At 34.3% G+C, this 21,064-nt stretch overlaps 1 protein-coding gene across 4 annotated transcripts in view; it reads right to left on the reverse strand.

Moving 5' to 3' along the window:
- Nucleotides 1-11,744, reverse strand: part of ccny (cyclin Y) — a 68,363-nt gene extending 56,619 nt beyond the window's left edge. For all 4 annotated transcript variants that reach the window (XM_051098356.1, XM_051098353.1, XM_051098355.1 and 1 more), the window contains exon 1: nucleotides 11,255-11,744. In XM_051098356.1, coding sequence (XP_050954313.1) covers nucleotides 11,255-11,408 — 154 coding nt within the window. In that variant the 5' untranslated portion in view covers nucleotides 11,409-11,744. The remainder of the gene's footprint in view (nucleotides 1-11,254) is intronic.
- Between the last annotated feature and the right edge of the window lie 9,320 nt (nucleotides 11,745-21,064).

A 21,064-nucleotide genomic window follows, 5' to 3' on the forward strand; every position in this document is an offset into this window, starting at 1 on the left:
CAAATAAATGCTGTTCGTTTGAACTTTCTATTCATCAAATAACACTCAAAAAATAACAATAATAATAATAATAATAATAATAATAATAATAAAATAAATGTATTATGATTCCCACAAAAATAGGAAGTAGCAAAATAATTTTCAGCAATATTAATAATAATAAATGTTTCTTCAGCAGCAAATCAACACATTAGAATGATTTCTGAAGGATCATGTTACTGACTGAAGACCGCAGTAATAATGCTGAAAATTCAGCTTTGACTCACAGGAATAAATTACATTTTAAAAGATTTCACAACAGAAAACCGTTATTTAAAGGAGGAGTCCACTTCCAAAACAACAATTTACAAATAATTTACAAATAATTTACTCACTCCCTTGTCATCCAAGATGTTCATGTCTTTCTGTCTTCAGTCCTAAAGAAATTATGGTTTTTGAGGAAAACATTTCAGGATTTTTCTCCATATAATGGACTTCATTGGTCGCCCTGATTTTGAACTTCCAAAATGTAGTTTAAAATGCAGCTTCAAAAGGCTCTAAATGATCCCAGCTGAAGAAGAAGGGTCTTATTTAGCGAAACGATCGGTCATTTGTTTGGAAAAATTAAAATTTGTATACTTTTTAAGCACAAAAGCTTAGCACAGGCTCTGGGATGCACGTCCACAATGCTACGAATTACATCCAAGTTCATCATCTGTGTACTCAGGCTCAAAAACTCAGGTACTTGTTTTTGAGGTGAAAAACTCAATCTCATTTTCTCCTACAACTTCAGAATCGTCCGACATCATTGTACCTTTTTGTTTGTAAACAGTGTTTGACTTACTTGCACTTTCTTAGTCTTTGTGCGTTCGCTTTGTCGGTAGTGCCACCTATGTTCTGTGTGACCTTTCGACATGATTCAATAGTACGTAGCGTCGTGGACGCGCATCCCAGAACTAGTGCTACATGAGCTTTTGTGCTTAAAAAGTACACAAATTTGTATTTTTTGAAAGACCCTTGTTCCTCGGCTGGAATCGTTTAGAGCCCTTTGAAGCTGCATTTAAACGACATTTTGGAAGTTCAAAATCAGGGGCACCAATGAAGCCCATTATATGGAGAAAAATCCTGAAACGCTTTTCTTAAAAAACATAATTTCTTTACGACTGAAGACAGAAAGACATGAACATCTTATATGACAAGGGGGTGAGTAAATTATCTGTAAATTATTGTTCTCTGGAAGTGGAAATCTTAAAATCTTAACAATATTTCACAATATTACTGATTTTACTAAAGGAAAAAAAAAATCAATATTAATAAAACAATATTAATAAAAAATATTTCCAAATATAAAATAGTTATTTCAAATTGTAACAATACTTCACAATATAACTTTTTTTGTTTGTTTTGTTTTGATCAAATAAATGCAGCTTTAGTGAGCAGAAGAGACTTTCAAAAACATTAAAAATTACAGACCCCAAACTTTTAACAGTAGTAAGTGAATATTGCATTATTGGAACAAAATAAATAAATAAAACATTCTAAAGATTTCTACTGTGTTTTAAATGTATTACATTTAATTTGACAAAACATGCTTTGAAGTCATCATAATTTTGACCAAAGAAAAAAAAAAACCTTATAAGAAACTTCTAAACAAACTTTTAGATTCTGAATCATTTTGAAGTTTAATCAATTTTTGGCTAGATCACTTTTTGGCTAGAAGTTTCAGCAAGGACTTTTGAACACATCACGAAACCCCAGCAAACCCACACAATTCTGCAGCTCCTACACAAAACAATCTAGCACACAACACACGGACACGGGTGAGGGAGGGAAACCAATGCACTTCCTGTATGTCATTTCCTTCAGACGACCAAAATCACAGTGAGAAAATGTCAAATGTCAAACATGAGTTGGGTTCATTCATGACTAAGAGTGACAGTGATTAAGAATGATTAGAGAGCGTTTTCACAGCTGACTCACTTTATGTAGATGCACTTTAATTTCTGCTGAGGTTTGTCATCGGGTAAAGCAGTCAAGTCAGCAGTGTAGCTCAGCAGTCTTTCCACATTCACAGCCAGTCTCATATTCACTCTCTTGTCTAACTTATGCATACTCATACTTTCCTCCACTAAATTCATTGCTTTAGAAGAATTTTAAGAAATCTCACACTGGACTACAGCTGGATTAAACACTGAATATATTCAATATTTTATCTGTAATATAAGGTTATTGAACATCTTAATGCATTAAAATGAGATCTTTGATATAACTTTTGACAATAAGTTCTTTCAAATGGTTTATTTGAATAAACTAGATATGTTTGCCATCACAGACGAACACAGCAATCATCTCATGGCTTGCATAAAAACTGAAGTATACTTTGGGATTAACACTTCCATTGTGTCAATTCTCTTCCTGTACGGTGCATCCCGAGCTGTCTGTGTCTCTGTGCTAATCCAGAGGGATTTTAAAACACTACTAATCTCCAGACCTGTGCTCTCTATTGCAATAGCACGAATTAACACAAATCTCCCTATCATTTCTGCCAGAGCAAATATGAGCCCTGAACATTGGCTAAAATTAGCCTCGTTTGAGCTCACTCCTCCTCATGTGACATCAGATGATTTAGAACGAAATCTTCAAATAGAATATGTTTGTCACTTCTCTATTGTCACCTTCTGGAGTTGTGTATTTTTATGTCGGCTTCCTTTCAGCTATTTTAGCATCAGTTTATAAGTTTTAAAATGTGGTTTTTCACTATTATTCCCAACAGGATCTGCATTTTCATGTGTTTAAAGAAAAGATTTTTGTTATAAGAAGACAACGAAAACAACTGCATCAAAACCACATCTTTTCTGGTATTAAAAAAATAAGTCAACAAATGTAACACAAATGTTACAAAGGTAACGTTTTTTGACGAGCCAAATATATCAGTCTCATTCATTCTGTAATATAAGCATAAAAAAACTATGCAAAAAGTATTATTTTAAAATCATAAAATACATATTTTCACTCCTTATGCACATTATCAAATCCATCAAAAACTACTAAAAGAAAAACAAAGAATATTAGAACGAAAACCATCGACATAACACACTGACGGAGATATTTTTATTGTTTTTAAAAGAAATCTCTTCTGCTCACCAAACCAACAATAATTTGTTTCAAAGTACAGCTTAAACAGTAAAATTTTGACATATGTTTTACTATATAAAAACTATTTTTAATTTGAATCTATATTTTAAAAATGCAATTTATTCCTACGATTTCAAAGCTGAATTTGTATTACTCCAGGTCACATGATCCTTCAGAAATCTATTATTATTATTATTATTATTATTATTATTATTATTATCATCATCATCATCATTATGTTGAAAACAGCTGAGTAGAATTTTGTCCAAGTTTCTTTGATGAATAGAAAGTTCAGAAGAACAGCATTTATCTGCATATATAAATCATACTGACTTTTGAATGGTATAGTGTATAATATTACAAATAATATTAATATTATAATATATATGTATATAATATTACATCTTTGGATTTCTATTCATCAAAGAATCCTGAAAAAGAAGTACTGTGTTTTACATATTGGTATTATTATTATTATTATTATTATTATTAATAATAATAATAATAATAATAATAATGTTTCTTGAACAGCAAATCAGCATATTATAATGATTTCTGAAGGTTCATGTGACACTAAAGACTGGAATAATGATACTGAAAATGTAGCTTTGATCACAGGAATAAATTACATTTTAAAATATATTCAAATAGAAAAGAGTTATATTAAATACTTAAAAAAAAAAAAAAAAATGTACTGTTTTTGCTGTACTTTAGATCAAATAAATAAAGGCTTGGCGAGCAGGAAAAAAAAACATGAAAAATCTTAATGCTCACACTGCATGATAAAGAGAAAAAAAGGCCAATTCAGTTGAAAAACTTTGCTGGGTTAGTGAAAATCATTTAACGTTTTGGTTTTGACAGACATTCACTGATTCTGACATTCCTGATTTGCATATTTTCAATAATTTTCTTTTCTTGACTCATCTTTTTTTTCATAATTGTGGCAATAGAGTCCTCTTGAGATGAGTCCCTCTTGCTGATGTAACTAAAAAAAATTATACATCATTTTATCAAAATTTGATAATTGCTTTAATTTTTTAAACAACTGAGAAGATGGTATCCAAACTGCATTTTATTAAAAAAAAAAAAAAAAAAAAAACTATGCCCAATATGTCCTTATGTATTTTATATACACATTAGCATAGATTTAGGAACTTGCTGGGTGATTTTTTATAAAATGTAGCTAGCTTCTATAAAAAGTAGTTTGAACACCATCTTTTCAATGTTCTATCTTAATTTTCCAAAAAAGATAGGCCTAAGGATTTTTTTTACATGATTTGTTACATTCAGCAGATTTAAGCTCATATGTAACATCAAAGTAAGTGCCTCAGGATTGTGTAGCTAGTGAACAGAACAGAACTCCTGGAGTCTGTTCACACTGGATAAAGGGAACAAGACTAATGAAGAGGAAGCTGTGAAAAGGTGAAGGAGGCAATAAGTTTAATGATTCACTGGGGTGGCTTGGGGAAAGTGAGATGTGGGGATTTCTGGACAGACGCTTCGGGGTTGAAAGTCAGCAGTTCTAATGTCTGACTTCAAGTCACACATTTGGAGGGTCACAGTTCTAAACACAAGCCTAAGGCAGTGAACTTGCAGAACAAATGCCCTACTGTACTGCACTCTCAATCATGCTAGAGTCACATTGCACTGCAGGACTGGTGTGGCAACAGAATAGATGTTGTAGAAAATCATATAAATTAGTAAAAGCATGTGGAAAGGACATTTATATGGTGTAGCTCACGAACCACGCTGGGTGACCAGGGGCCAATGAATACACTTTAATTTGGCTTTAAAATCTCCAACAATCACAGCTACAGTTCATTCAACCTCAAATTCATAATCTCATCATCAAATCAGTCACTAGTCTATAAAGAGGTCTTTTTTTTAATTTTCCAGAAGAATTTAGTCAATAGTTGCTTTCATACTTTCTTTAAATACAATTTCATTTTTATGCAGGCAATTAGGATTACAACAAAAGAAAGCAAATTCATTAGTCCAACTAGTATTAGAACATCTGTCACAAATCTTTATTTCTAAATACAGAACAGTTTAATCTGGGATTAAAATATTTGCACATCCTGATTATTATTATTATTATTATTATTATTATTATTATTATTATTATTTTCTTATTTAACGGATTAGTTCACTTACAGAATAAAAATTTCCTGATAGTTTACTCACCCCCCAAGTCATCCAAGATGTTAAAGAAGAAGTACACTTCCAAAACAAAGATTCACATGTAATGTACTCACCCCCTTGTCATCCAAGATTATGTTTTTTGACGAAAACATTTCAGGATTTTTCTCCATATAATGAACTGGTATGGTGCCCCGATTTTAAACTTAAAAAAAGCTTTTTAAATGCGGTTGTAAATGATCCCAGCCAAGGAAGAAGGGTCTTATCTAGCGAAACAATTGGTAATTTTCATTTAAAAAAAAAAAAATATATATATATATATATATATATATATATATATATATATATATATATATATATATATACAATTTAAATTTTAATCTCAAATGATCGTCTTGCCTTGCTCTCCCTGAACTCTGTGTACTCTGACTCAAGACAGTTAGGGTATATCAAAAAACTCCTTCAAAATCGTATTTTCTTTCAAAATCATTTCAAATTGATCCTACATCGCTGCAGAAGTTCTGATCCAGTCTTTGCAAAGTGAACATGCAAAGAAGAACATGCAAACACCCTCAACAAAAAAGCTAAAACAGTGATACAGGATGATTTAGAAGTTGAGGGAGAACATGAGATGGGAGTTTTTCGACATACCCTAACTGTCATGAACTGGAACAAAAGAAGTCCAAGCAGAGTAAGACACGACGAGTGTTTGGCATTAAAAAAAAAAGTGAAATCACAATCAACCACCCCTTTAATGTGTGAGGTCGAGCTATTGCAAGACGAGCATTTGTGGTTTAAAAGTATATCAATTCTTTTTTTTTTTTTTTTTTTTTTTTTTCTTTTATAGCAAATTCCAATCATTTCACTAGATAAGACTCTTGTTCCTTGGCTGGAATCATGTAGAGCCCTTTAAAGCTGCACTGAAACTGCAATTTGGACCTTTTCTTCAAAAACTTAATTTCTTTTCGACTGAAGAAAGACATGAGCATCTTGGATGACATAAGGGTGAGTAAATTATCAGGATATTCTGGAAGTGAACTAATCCTTTAAAATAAAATCATTACTTTATTAAGCAATAAATAATCTACCAATTATGTCATAAAAACTGGATTGAGTGACTTGATGCATCAAAACTAGAACATTCCTATTCCTATCCTACGTAATTGCTACTATCACAGAAATCTTCTCTGTCTGAATGTGAATATTATTGCTTCAATGCACATTATGACACACACAAAAACTTGTACCTTGGTTCAAACAGCAATCTTGCAGTACAGAAAATATATCAAATCTGGAAATCAGACTGCAGGGATTGTGTTTCCAGTCAAAATTCAAAGAATATTAAGACTAGCAAAGAAAAGAACTAGCAGACCATATGGCAGACAACACATAATCCTGTTAACTCTTAAGGCAGGTGCCTTAGTTTCTCACTCTTCACTCTCCTGTTACATAGGGTCTATCCTTCAAAACAAAAGAGTCAACGGTTTAGGCCTCACTGACCATCTGTAGCATAGTAAGATTAATCAACTAGTCAACCAACAAACATAACTATGTACCTTTGCAGAACAGATGCTTGTAATATGAAGGCAAACACTGTACCAACCTACCTTAAACATAAATTCAGAAATACTACAAAATAAGAAAAATACTAAATATTTCTTAGCCAAAATGAAGGCTTCACTGCTTTCCCATTATTTTGTAAACATGCACTTGAACGTCGTGCTTGACCATTGCACTCAAGTCTTGCATCTTCTGCAGCATCCAAGAACTCAACTCATGTTTCATAACCTTTCTCATGAATCTCATAAGTATTTTAAAGGAGCAGTCCACTTCCAGAACAAAAATTGACAGATAATGTACTCACCCCTTGTCATCCAAGATGTTCATGTCTTTCTTTCTTCAGGTGTAAAAAACTATGTTTTTTGAGGGAAACACTTCAGGATATTTCTCCATATAATGGACTGATATGGTGCCCTGATTTTGAACTTCCAAAATGCAGTTTAAATGCGGCTTCAAACGATCCCAAATGCGGTCGTAAGCGATTCCAGCCGAGGAAAAAGGGTCTTATCTAGCAAAATGATCGCTTATTTTCATTTAAAAAAAAAAAAAAAAAAAAAAAAAAAAAACAGCTTAAATACTTTTTAATCTCAAACACTCGTCTTGTCTTTCTCTCCTTGTATTTCATGAACTGTGTATTCTTCTCAAGACAGTTAGGGTATGTTGAAAAACTCCAGTCGTATTTTCTCCCTCAACTTCAAAACTCATTTCAAAATCCTACATCGCTGCAGAAGTACCGACCCAGTCTTTGCAAAGAGAACATGCAAAATAGATCAAACACCCTTAACAAAAAAGGTAAAAAAGCGATATAAGATGATTTTAAAGTTGAGGGAGAACATGAGATGGGAGTTTTTCGACATACCCTAACTGTCATGAACCGGAACAAAACAGTTGAGGCAGAGTAAGACAAGACGAGCATTTGACGTTAAAAAGTATATAAATTGTATTATTTTTATGAAAATAACCAACTGTTTCACTAGATAAGACCCTTCTTCCTTGGCTTGGATCATTTACAACCACATTTGGGATCGTTTGAAGCCGCATTTAAACTGCATTTTGGAAGTTCAAATTCAGGGCACCATAGAAGTCCTTTATATGGAGAAAAATCTTGAAATGTTTCCCTCAAAAAACATAATTTCTTTATGGCTGAAGAAAGAAAGACATGAACATCTTGGATGACAAGGGGTGAGTACATTATCTGTCAATTTCTTTTCTGGAAGTGGACTTCTCCTTTAACAAACTGGCTCCATTCACTTGATTGTAATCCAGATTTTGTTTTTTGTTTTTTTTGGAAGGACAAGCATAATTTAACTTGTGTTTATCAACATTATACTACAAAATGCTGTTTAATTGAGCTTGGTAGCCCAGAATACTTCAGTAAGGTTTGACAGAAAGACATACAAGCAACGTGGGAATGTGATAAAAAATATTGCATTATGTTGCAGCTACAGTAACATGAAGCAGCTTTTTATGAATGACAGCATGAAAACTAGAGCTCAGACGCTGATTTATTCTGTAGGATGAAGCTGATTCACACAGCAGCTGTCTGAATCACAATGGACAGTGTTAATCACAGTACAGCACCTCTCCCGTCATAGGAGACTGGCACAGACTGACCCCGCACCATCACACCCTCCTCATCTCACAGCACAAGACCTCAGCTGCCATGGGTGGGCTAGATGTGATGAAAAACGGGACTTCCTCAATGTGCAGTGTATTATGGGACTGTGCTATATAGATGTATTTGTATATCAGTGTACTTAGGGATGCACTTATGCTTCTTTAAAAGACACTTAAAATCATCCTCAGAAGTGTGCCTGAGACTAATTTAGAAGAGCACACATGGGCAGACATTTGTAATTACTAGATAAAAATTATATAATAAATTCTGGGGAAAAATAAATATTTTAGAGCTAATTAGGTTAATAGTTAACTGAACCATTAAAACCATTAAAAAATAATAATAATAAAGTTTTATTTAGTTTAACTTGATATGCTAAAATAAACTAAATCTGAAATGTTAAAAAATATATAGACAATTTGAAAAGATAAATAAATAAATAAATAAAAAGGACAAAAACACAACACAATTTCTAAAACTAAAGTCAAATTAAAATAAATTTAAAAATAAATAATAAAAAAATAATAAAAATAAAATAAATTCAAATAAAAATTAATTAAAAATACTAACATTACCCATGAGTTTTAAAATGTCTAAATAACCCTTGAGCTCTAGGTCACAAAGTAGCATCACCTTGATTAATTTGCATTAATCAAGCATAAATCATCCCTTTTACAATTCAAACCAGTCAACATATAAAGACTTTTCGTGGCGCCAACTTACAGTATGATCATATGTTGGATATTGATTTTACACACTGCACATCTAGATGAATATCATGTGACAGTGAGTGTAACTGGTCCTGGATCAGTTATAACTCACATGCATGAGCTCTGTCTGCTGTCACATGACACTCTCATCAGCCTCTATCTCCTGCTAGATGTTAAATTACATTAGAACATAGCTGGATCCACTCTCCACTTCAACAGATGCCCATTAACTCCAGATCTACTGCCAGATTCAGCAAACGGACAAACATGTGAACTCTATCTGTAGTAATGATCAAGCACAAAAACATTCATCTTTAAATCCACAATAAGAATCAATAACAATACCAAAAGTAGTGCTACTATGGTAAAGTTAGATGGGAAAAACCATGATAACAGTAACAGTAACACCACAATACTTTAATGTATTCCATAGTACGGAGTGGTTACCATGTTGTGTGCCACAACACTTACTCCAAAAAAAAAACATAATATTGTCAACAATGCATGTCCAAAAAAGGCATTATCTTGGTACTATTATGATATAAAACAAACTACAAGGAAGCACTACAATACTCTACCATGGTAATATCACAGTATTCTAAGACGTTCCTTGAGTACAATGTAAAAACTAGAGTACATAAATAGGAGAATCATGCATTATTAATGCATGGTGCATGTGGGAGATTATATACTAGGGTAAAGTCTTACTTTTAGCAGAAGACGTGATATATCAGATAAAGTATGTCAGTTACCAGAGTTTTACTGCAGTAACTGTGGTATTTTTATTTTTATTTTTTTTTATTTTTTTTTTTTTTAGAAATACACTTACAAGATTACTGGTAGTAAAAGACTAAAGTGCTATTAACATGCACTGTGTTGTTCTCTTACAAAAAACAGGGGGGTAAAACTTCGGTATTCCAAGTATTTCTACCTACTGGACTATGACGTTTGCATGGTACTCCAAATCATTTAAAAAATGCAGCGGTATTATCAAGAAATTACTGTCCAAAAATGGCAAAGTACAAGTGTGTAATTCCACAGCACTCTACCATAGTAATATCACAGTATTATTCGAAGTACCTAAATATTAAAGTATATGAACAGGATAACAACATATTATTATTACATGGCACATGTCCAAAATGATATACATTGTGGTTGTACTGGTGTATCGTGTAAACACTATCGTAAATATGCATGGTAAAGTCTTTACCTTTTGTATGCCACATCATCATATTATGCAATGATGTTTAAAATCAAGTTACCAGAGTTTTACCACAGTAACTACTATGGTATCTCTTGTAATATACTGGCGGCAAAACACTATAGTGCTAATAACATAAAAATGTGTGATTCCCAAACAAAAAAGAGGGTATTACCATGGTACATTCTGGTAATGCCACGTTACTTGTACCTACTGTACCATGACATTTACAGGGTACTCCAAATAAGAAAAATACCATTTTATTATCAACAGCGCATGTCCAAAAACAGCATTATCTTCGTACTACCATGGTACAAGTGAGGAAAACAAGCCACAAAGAAGCACTATGGTATTCTACTATGGTATTACCTCAGTATTCTATGAAGTACCTTGGAACAGCCTACAATGTAAATGCTAGAGTATATGAATAGATCATGCATTAGTACATGGCACATGTCCAAGATTGTACATTTTGGTAAAAGCGGTATATCATGTAAATACTGTGGTAAACATGCATAGTAAAGTCCTTACTTTTGCAGACGACGTTTTATATCATATAACGCATAACAATACTCTGTAGAACCAAGTTATGAGAGTTTTACTGCAGTAATACACTGAAAAGACACCGTACGCTAGTAACATAATGTGTGGTTCCCTTACAAAAGAATGTAAGGGCGTTACCATAGTACAGTAGCATGGTAATACCATGGTACTTCTGTCTACTGTATGAGTGCTGGTATTTACGTGATACTTCACCTAACACCGTGGTATTACCATAGTAAGCTACCCAAAAAGCACCGTACTTTTTGAATACACCTCATGAGGGGTTTTCTCTTCAGTGAGGCGTTATTCCGCCAACACTGGTTATTAATGGACCTAAATTCATAATGTTTGGATGATGCCACCCACCGTCTATGTTCTCTCTGTCGCTGATGTGCTGCAGGTTGCAGCCCGTGTCCTCTCGGCTCAGCTCCGGTTCGGGCCGGTACGGCTCCAGCCTCGAGTGCGCGTTCCGCCGGAGCTTCGGGCTGGACGACACGCAGCATGATGTGCTGTTCCCCATGAGTCGCGGTGTTTACGGATAAACAAACGACTACTGATCGACGGAGCCCCGCCGCAGATGATGGGCGTAACAGCTGCGGATGACGGGATGAAACACGGGCTCTGCGATCTGCGAGAAGATCACTCCCGTGCGAAACGGTCGTGTAAAGACATCAGCGTGTTGCAATCTCGACTGCCCTCATCAAATCAACACATAATCCACGCGGACTGCTGTCGGGGAGGTTTACGTGCGCCTATGTAGCAGTAGGTTATTCCATTCCCACGCGCCGCTGTTACATTGTATCGTTCAGCTGTCAGTGTATCAGTGAGCTCACAATCACACACACACATACACACACAGACAGTGAACACGGAACAGCTTCCGGTTCAGCGCCTGACGTCATTCGGAACGATACATTTTGTATCTGCTTGTAAGAGATTGTAATATTAATAGCCTACGATATGGATGAATGACTAATAGATTTTATTTGGCATATTTGTCAAAAGTCTGTCAAGCTTTTTTTTTTTTTTTTTTTTTTTTTTTTTGGTTGTAGCCTATTAAACCACGATAATCTGATTTCACATTAGTCAATGAATGGAACTTTTGTGTTTGTGCTTTTTTAAAATGTATAATAAAATATTTGGTATGCAAATGGTATAGTTTGGGTTTGAATATTAACGTATTATTTTTTTTTTTTTACTATTTACTTTTTTTTTTTTTTACTATTTTTATATTTGTAGGTTAACATACTGTATATAAAGTACTCACACACATTTATAAGTTAAGCTATAAGTTAGCTTAGGCTATTATAAACTTAGGCTATAAGTTAATAGCCTAAGTTACAAAACTCTTGCATATTAAATAATAATAGTCAGATTTTTGATCTATCATATTCGATTTGAACTAAAATTTTCATAAAATAAATCAATAAATAATAGGAGCTTGAAATTAACAAGCCGCTGCAATCAATTTTAATACTAGACTGTTACCAATCAGTTTTTTTTTTTTCAGCATCAACAAAAGCCATCTTAAACTGCAAAGATGGTGCAGAATCTGCATCTGACATGGCGGTTATGTTAATTTACTTACAATGTTTAATATAGCAAATGTAATGCATCAATCAATACTTTTCATTCATTTCACATTTTACTTTAATTGTGACAGACGTAATAAAGCTAGACTAATTATGCAGGGACATCTTTGCCCCCTTATTCTGAAATTCGGGGGTATTTTTGTTCATTTTGGTGGTCCCCATGAGGAAACAAGCTTATAAATCATACAGAATCATTTTTTTGAAAATCTAAAAATGTAAAAAGTTTCCTGTGAGGGGTAAGTTTAGGTGTAGGGTTAGAGTAAGGGGATAGAGAATACAATTTGTACATTATAAACACCATTACGCCTAGAGCATGTCCTCATAAAACATGAAAACCCACCCAACATGTATGTGTGTGTGCACCTGGTAATTCCTTATATTATGCGGAACAAATGTCCCCACACAGATAGCAATAGCAGTGATCTTTAACTTTGTGGGGACCTTTCTTTAGGCACTGCCACCTAATGGCTATTCCTGGTAACAGCTCTACTTTTAAATCACCACCTGCCATGAAGTTTATTACAGCCTATTAAAAAAAGTCACTGCTTGCCACTGATATATACGGACAATGAAGTTGTAGTAAGTGTTTATAAAAGTTTCTTACATTTACTTGCAAAAACACTTGTGGCGGTTGAGGAGCCCTGGTGAAAAAAACAGCATATGCTGGTAGCTATGTTTTGATGCTGGGATGCTGGTTAGGTAGGTTTTGGTGCTGGTTTAAGCTGGTCCTTTGCTGGTCCTTTGCTGGTTTATGCTGGTCATGTTGCTGGTCAAGGACCAGCATAAACCAGCAAAGGACCAGCATAAACCAGCTAAGGACCAGCAAAGGACCAGCTTAAACCAGCACCAAAACATACCTAACCAGCATCCCAGCATCAAAACATAGCTACCAGCATATGCTGTTTTTTTTTTCGCCAGGGAGAGATTCCCCCCCATATGATGTTAAAGCATTTAGGGTGTATGGTAATACAAAACTAGATGAGTAAAGTTTGAAAACAAACTTTGAGTTGACTTGAGAAAGCCTAGCCTGAAAATTTGAAGCAGTTGGAAAAGTACGAAAGTTGTTGTTGATAGCATGATTTGGCGCATTATTTACATGATTTAACATGTTGTTAGCATGTTTTAGCATTATTAGCTTGTTGCTTGCATTTATAGGCTGATTACAATGTTGTTAGCATGTGACTAGCATGTTGTAAGCATGATTAGCTAGTTATTAGCATGCTTATAACCTGATTCACGTGTTGCTAGCATGTTTCTAACATGATTAGCATATTATTATCATGTCAATAGCATGTTTATAGCATGATTAACATGTTACTAGCATGTTGTTAACATGTTTTAACATGATTACCATGATACTAGCTTGTTGCTAACATGTTGTTAGCATGATTAACATGTTGCTAACAAGTTTCTAGCATTATTAGCACGCTACTAGCATGTTGATAGCATGATTAGCAAAGTTACTAGCATGATTAGCATGTTGTTAGCATGATTAGCAAGTTACTAGAATGTTGTTAACATGATTAACATGTTACTAGCATGTTGTTAGCATGATTAGCAAGTTACTAGATTGTTGCTACAATGATTAACAAGTTACTAACATGTTGATAGCATATTTATAGCATGATTAGCATATTATTAGCATGTTGTTAACAATTAGCATGTCGCTAGCATGTTTCTAACATGATTAGCATATTATTAGCATGTTGTTAACAATTAGCATGTCACTAGCATGTTTCTAGCATGATTAGCAAGTCACTAGCTTGTGGTTAGCATGATTAGCAAGTTACTAGAATGTTGTTAGCACGATTAGCAAGTTACTAGCATTTTGCTAGCGTGTTTCTAGCATAATTAGCATGTTATTAGCATGTTGCTAGCATGATTAACATGTTTCTAACATGATTAGCATGTTTAAATCAGCTAAAATCAGCTGATTCAGTAAAAAACAAAGCAGTTAAAACCAACCTAGGCTGGTTGTCTAGTCTTAGCTGGTTTAAGCTGAAAATAGCTGGTTTAACCTTGGCTGGTCTTTTAGCAGGTCTCCCAGCCTGACCAGCTAAAAAGTGGCCAAAACCACTTTAAAACCAGCCTGGGAGAACAGTCAAAGCAGCCATTCAGCTTAGGCTTGTTTCAGCTGTTTTTTAGGGAGTAGGGAGTTGTTAAGCTTTGCTATTGCAGGTCTCTTTGTGTAAAAGTTTTCACCCCCTTAATTACAGTTTTTTTTCAGTTGCTAACATCCTTTTGTCCAATCTCTAGTCACATTTTCAAAACCCTAAACACAATTAGCACAACATCCATCTTTTGTGATCATACCATTAACACAATTTGTGTTGTTTTCACACAATATGCAATCAATTATCATGTTTCTAAAATGATTACATTTTCTTTTCATACAATGCTTACCCAAAACCAAAATCATGGATCTATTTTGTCTTATTTACAAATGCTTAAACACAGCATGTCAGAAATAAAGACCTAATGTTCCAAACCTTAAATATAGTATTAAGCTTCTACTTCTGCAACAACAACAGCTCAAAAGTATTGAAAAAATTATCTCTATATAAAATACTATAACAACTGATTAGCACCTTTAAGTAACAAGATCACTGAAATATTTAGAAAAGCTGATTCCATTCTCAGTTTGAGGAATAGTCAGGTGTTGAAGCTATTTCCATTACATCAACAACATAGAGTAAAAAAGACTTCTTTGATTTGGTTTTGTGTATGCAGAACAACACAAAAAATCAGAGAGAGAAAAAAAAATAATGCCTGGCAGAAGGAGAGGAGTAGTTCAGAAAAACAGGAGAATAGTTAGGAGAGAGGAGTAAGAATGTGTTGGACTGTGCATTTTTATGTTTGTTTGTTTGTTTGTTTGTTTTTTTTTCCCCCTTTACACATGTGAAACCTATGAAAGCTTATTTGTGCCATAGAATATAAAGGGTAATTTGACTTTTGTATCTCACAATTCTGATTTTTTTTTTTTTTTTTTTTTTTTTTTTTTTTTTTTTGCAATTGTGAATTTACAGTTTCTCAAAATTCTGATAAAGTCTGAACTGCAAGATGTAAACTCACAATTTCAGTAGAAGTCTAAATTGTGAGATCAAAAGATTACTGTTTTTATTTTATTTTTCTTATACTGTGACGGAAACAAGTTTGCATAGTAACCAAAGGCCATGTATGTTGGATTTTCTCTTGTACATTCTATAAAGTGACTCATTGACTCATTCAGTAGTATGTTGCCAAGAACAAACACATTCAACACTTAAAAATGTTAAACGGGTTTCAGCTGAAGGTAAACTGAAGGCTAAATTACAGTAAAAAAAATATTGTCTATTATATGCAGGTAGAACTGAAACATGACAAGCAATGCAGTTTTTGTAAAGCCATCAGTTGTTAGTATTTTGACAGTCACTGTACTATGATTGACTATATGTTTCTGTTGGATAGAAACTAGTGGTAATGTTTTGACTGAATGACTCTATTTTGAATCAGGTTTGCTGTGTTTTGAAAGAGTTAGTACATGTAGAAAAGGGTATTCAGCATTTTGAAATGTAGAGTTTGTATTCATTTAACAAAATGTGGTTTTGGCCACAAAATGTACTGTTTGGTTAATTGTGTGATGTAGGTGTGTTGCTGTGTTAAGAGTTTAGAAAAAGTACTTTAACTATTGGTAAATGCTTGTTAGCAATTGAAAAAAACTGTAAAGTCTATGGGATTTTAGGTGGTTTTGATAGTCTGGATTTCGAAAACCATAATCTGGATCAGTTAAAAAAGATATACACACCATACACCCCAATCTGGCATAATATTACTACCTGTTAGTGGGTGGGATATATTAGGCAGCAAGTGAACATTTTGTCCTCACAGGAAAGCAGAAAAAACAGGCAAGCATAAGGATTTGAGCAAGTTTGACAGGGACAAATTGTGATGGCTAGACGACTGGGTCAGAGCATCTCCAAAACTGCAGCCCAGTCTACAGTGGTCAGTATTTATCAAAAGTGGTCCAAGGAAGGAACAGTGGTGAACTGGCAACATGCTCATGGGTGGCCAAGGCTTACTGATGAAAGTGGGGAGCAAAGGCTGGCCTGTGTGGTCCGATCCAACAGACGAGCTACTGTAGCTCAAATTGCTCAAGAAGTTAATGCTGGTTCTGATGGAAAGGTGTCAGGTACACAGTGCATTACAGTTTGTTGCGTATGGGGCTGCATAGCCACAGACCAGTCAGGATGCCCATGCTGACCCTTGTCCACCGCCAAAAGCACCAACAGTGGGCACGTAAGCATCAGAACTGGACCACACAGCAATGGAAAAAGGTGGCCTGGTCTGATCAAATCACATTTTCTTTTACATCACGTGGATGGCCGGGTGCATGTGCATCACTTACCTGGGGAACACATTGCACAAGGATGACCTATGGGAAGAAGGCAAGCTGGCAGAGGCAGTGTGATGCTTTGGCCATTGTTCTGCTGGGAAACCTTGGGTCCTGCCATCCATGTAGACGTTACTTTTACTCGCACCACCTACCTAAGCATTGTTGCAGACCATGTACACCCTTTCAGCAGGATAATGTGCCCTGCCACAAAGCAAAAATGGTTCAGGAATGGTTTGAGGAGCACAACAACGAGTTTGAGGTCTCAGTCCAATCAAGCATCTGTGGGATGTGTTGAACAAACAAGTCCAATCCATGGCAACTTACAGAACTTAAAGGATCTGCTACTTACATCTTGGTGCCAGATACCACAGCACACCTTCAGGGGTTCTAGTCGAGTCCATGCCTTGATGGGTCAGGGCTGTTTTGGCAACAAAAGCGGTCCAACACAATATTAGGAAGGTGCTCATAATGTTATTTTGAGCAAAGTTTTGATCATTTAGATGCCTTAGAAATTCACGTATCAGATATACAGTAGGGTTTATAGAAATAATACCACTTTAGAAACCATAGTGAAAATATGGAATGTTGCCTAAATATTGCTGTTGCTAAGCATACACAGTTACGAGTACCGTTTACAATTAAACAGTTATAATTATGATGCAATCATACATACAATTTTAATGAAATAATAATAATAAAAAATGTTTGTAGAAGTTTTCTGTGAGAGTTATCCAGGGTTAGGAAGTAGAAAATATGAAAAACAAAACACCTACAACAATTTTTGTGTGTGTACTATAATTGTAGATTCGCAAAAGGTATTGAATTTCACCTACACCAACAATATCTCTGTAAACAAGACATGGCCATTTAAAATGTAAGTAAGATTACAGGTTTTGTGACCTTTATTGGCTACAACAAAAGAGGCTTTATTTAAGCTTTACACAAAAGGCTTCCTTAATGAAAGGTTCATGCTGGCTAGCATTGTGTTTATGTTATCAGAGCGTGGCTTGATTTAATGTCACTGACGTCATGGGGACGTCATCATATCACAAAAACAAACATTTATGTTCCAAAACGAAAATTCAAAAACTAATGTAACAATATTGAAAACTATAAACATAAAACAGACTGTATAAATATACAACAGATCTGTCTGAAGAGCCAAGAAAAATACAAGGAACAATATCAGTAATATCAGGTGTTTCTCATTTCCTTCTATATAGACTGTATTAGATAAGGCAAGGCAAAGGTTTATGTCAGATGGGCAGTACTGACAAGCGCTGCACTCTATCAATCAATGCAATACAGCAGCGCCCTCTAGTGACTTAAAGTGATATCTGCATGTATTAAATTTAATATAACAAATTTAATAGAACAACTGGTAATACTGGCCATCCAAAAGTGTTATAGGAAGAGAAAATGCTGACATTTTAAAAGAAGAGTCAACAAATGATTGTAATTTATAAGCAGTAAGGTGAGAGATAACAATTAATTTGCATGTGCAAATGATGTGCAGTACAGTCTGTCCAACCTCGGAATCTCAAACATCCAGCAGTTCGCAAACAGATCAGTTTGGTTTTAATGCAATTCGGCATTCACTGACAGGAGACGCTAAAGAGCAACGGGAAAAGCTAAATAAAATGACCCACGCCAAAAAGAATTAACCTGCATAGGTAATAGAAACATTTTAAAATAGATTAATAACATTAATTCACCAGTCAAGTAATAATATTTTCAAATAGCTTTGGTGCATCTAAGGACATTTTCGAACATTTGATTTAAATCATATTCAAATAAAGACATGAATTGTTTGTTTCATTCTTTATTTAGATCATAACTTTAGACATTCTACAGCTAATTGAAAGTCTGAAGAATAAATTATGCATAAATGGCATAAGAAAAGTATTAAGGCTTTACAAATGTGGTAAAAAAGGTTTAGTGTAAAACATAAAAAATAAACAATGTTAATGTGACTTTAATTTAAAAAAGGGAATTTCTTATATTAAAAAATAAATAAATAAATAAAAACTTCTGAGAACCCTCCATATATATTGATATAGCTAAATATTATCTCTTCATAACACCATGTGTGCAAATGTTCTTGGTATTTATGGCCTAAAATGTGAGCCTGGACCACATTTTTTTTTTTTTTTTTTTTTTTTTTTTAATTGAGATTTATACTTAACCTGAAAGTTGAGTAACTAAGCTTTCCATTGATGTATGGTTTGTTAGGATAGAACAATATACAACTATTTGGAAATCTAGAATCTGAGGGTGCAAAAAAATCAAAATATTGAGAAAATCGCCTTCAAAGTTGTCCAAATGAAGTTCTTATCAATGCATATTACCAATCAAAAAATTATGTTTTGATATATTTACGGTAGGAAATTTACAAAATATCTTCATGGAACATGATCTTTAATATCCTAATGATAAAAGAAAAATCAATAAGGGTTACATATTTAGTCCATTAAACTGGAGAAATTACGTATTTATTAAAAAAAAAAAAAACGCCTTCCGAGATATCTTAATCTGACGTCATAAAGAGCCTTTTAAGCCATTTGGAAAGAAGCGTTCTAAATTACTCTTGGTAAGTTCAAAGTTAAGGTTCAGCTGATGCTGTACCTGTTCTTCTCGCGTTATTAACGACACGTTTCTCTGTTGTAACTCCGTGGTACTTTACCTGCAGACCGGCACGAGTTTACACCAAGCAGGTGAAGTCGGTATAATTGGCCGATAGGAGCCGAATAGAGTGGTAAATGGCCGGTGTGATGTAGTGCGTTGTGTGTGGTGGGGGGTGTGACACGGTGATTGACAACAGGAGGGGAGGCTGGTTATTCTCTCTCATCAAATGAGCTTTAATGGTTATAGCAACCGCACCCGACGCCGCCCTTCATTTGTAATGGTTGTTAATCTGTTGACACTTGCTATAAACCATATTCATGAGTAGGTAGAACTGAAACACATTTAATACATAATATAAATTAGAAACAAAATTTACCAAAACGTTCAAAATACATTAAATGATATTCAATCAAATGCAATAAACTCAGAGCTGAAACTAAATTATTCAAATCCAGCAAGATGTGATGCAGCATCCAAAGACATAAACTTGAAAATATAGGGCAGTGATAGGCCTATATTCAGTGATATGAAATGCATTGGTTGTTGTGAGGATTTAAAACTAAGAAAGTTGTCTAAAAAATGGAAAACAGTAAGAGATGGACGGATGCTATACAAAAGAATCATCCAAATATATAACAAATCATAGATAATTAATGTTTTCTGACTGAAATAATGTCTTTCTCAGAGTCCAAGAGCTTTTTAACAGTCCAGGCGTGTTTGGTTGTGCTCACGGCTCTGGACCAAGTCATTTAAAATGAACCTTTAATTAGAGCGGGATAATATCAGATAACGCTTTCCTTTCATTAGCAATAAAGAGGTCATTATGATGTTTTGACAGACAAACCCCGTCCTTAATAATCATGATATCATCTGAATACAATGCATTTGTACTCAAAGGCTGATAATTTGCTCATTTTGATTCCCATTTTATTGCATCATTTCTTTCTTCTAGCAGCAGAAGTGTCTACAGAAACCATTTAATACAAGACTCTACAGGACAAATGATTATTACTGTCTAACAGACTCAGACAATAACAGTTCACAAATTATAATATACCGATGATTAACGCGGCATATAAACAATGTTTACAGAGAGCAATAGTGTCAGTATAGCAGTGTGCACAGCTGCATATGAAGCAAAAGACTGTGTGTGCTGCATCGCAAAGTGCTTTAATGGATAGCAGGCATAAAATATACAGAAAGCAGAACCATTAACAATCATGATCTCTATACAGAGAATGGAGGTTGGTATCGGTCTTCATAGCACCTTGCAATCTGATTAGATGGATGTGGCACAGGAAGATATGAAGAGTTCAGATGCAAAAGCCTCTAAATCCATCTGACGTAATTCTTTAAAATTAGCATTTCTTTCTGGCTACTTTGTGTAGGTTTCTGTGTAAGTACTGGTACTTCTGATTGGGCTGAGGCTGGAATTTAGCAAGTTTTAAGTAAAAGCATTTGATGGATGTATAATATGTGTCAGGAGCATTCACTCAGTATCATAATCTCATTTTTGACCAAGATGGCTTTTAGCTGGTTTTGCATCTGAACTCTTCATATTTTTGAACAGTCTAATCATGTAGGAAA

The sequence above is a fragment of the Labeo rohita genome, chromosome 24 (assembly GCF_022985175.1).
Source record: "Labeo rohita strain BAU-BD-2019 chromosome 24, IGBB_LRoh.1.0, whole genome shotgun sequence".
NCBI classification, from domain to species: domain Eukaryota; kingdom Metazoa; phylum Chordata; class Actinopteri; order Cypriniformes; family Cyprinidae; genus Labeo; species Labeo rohita.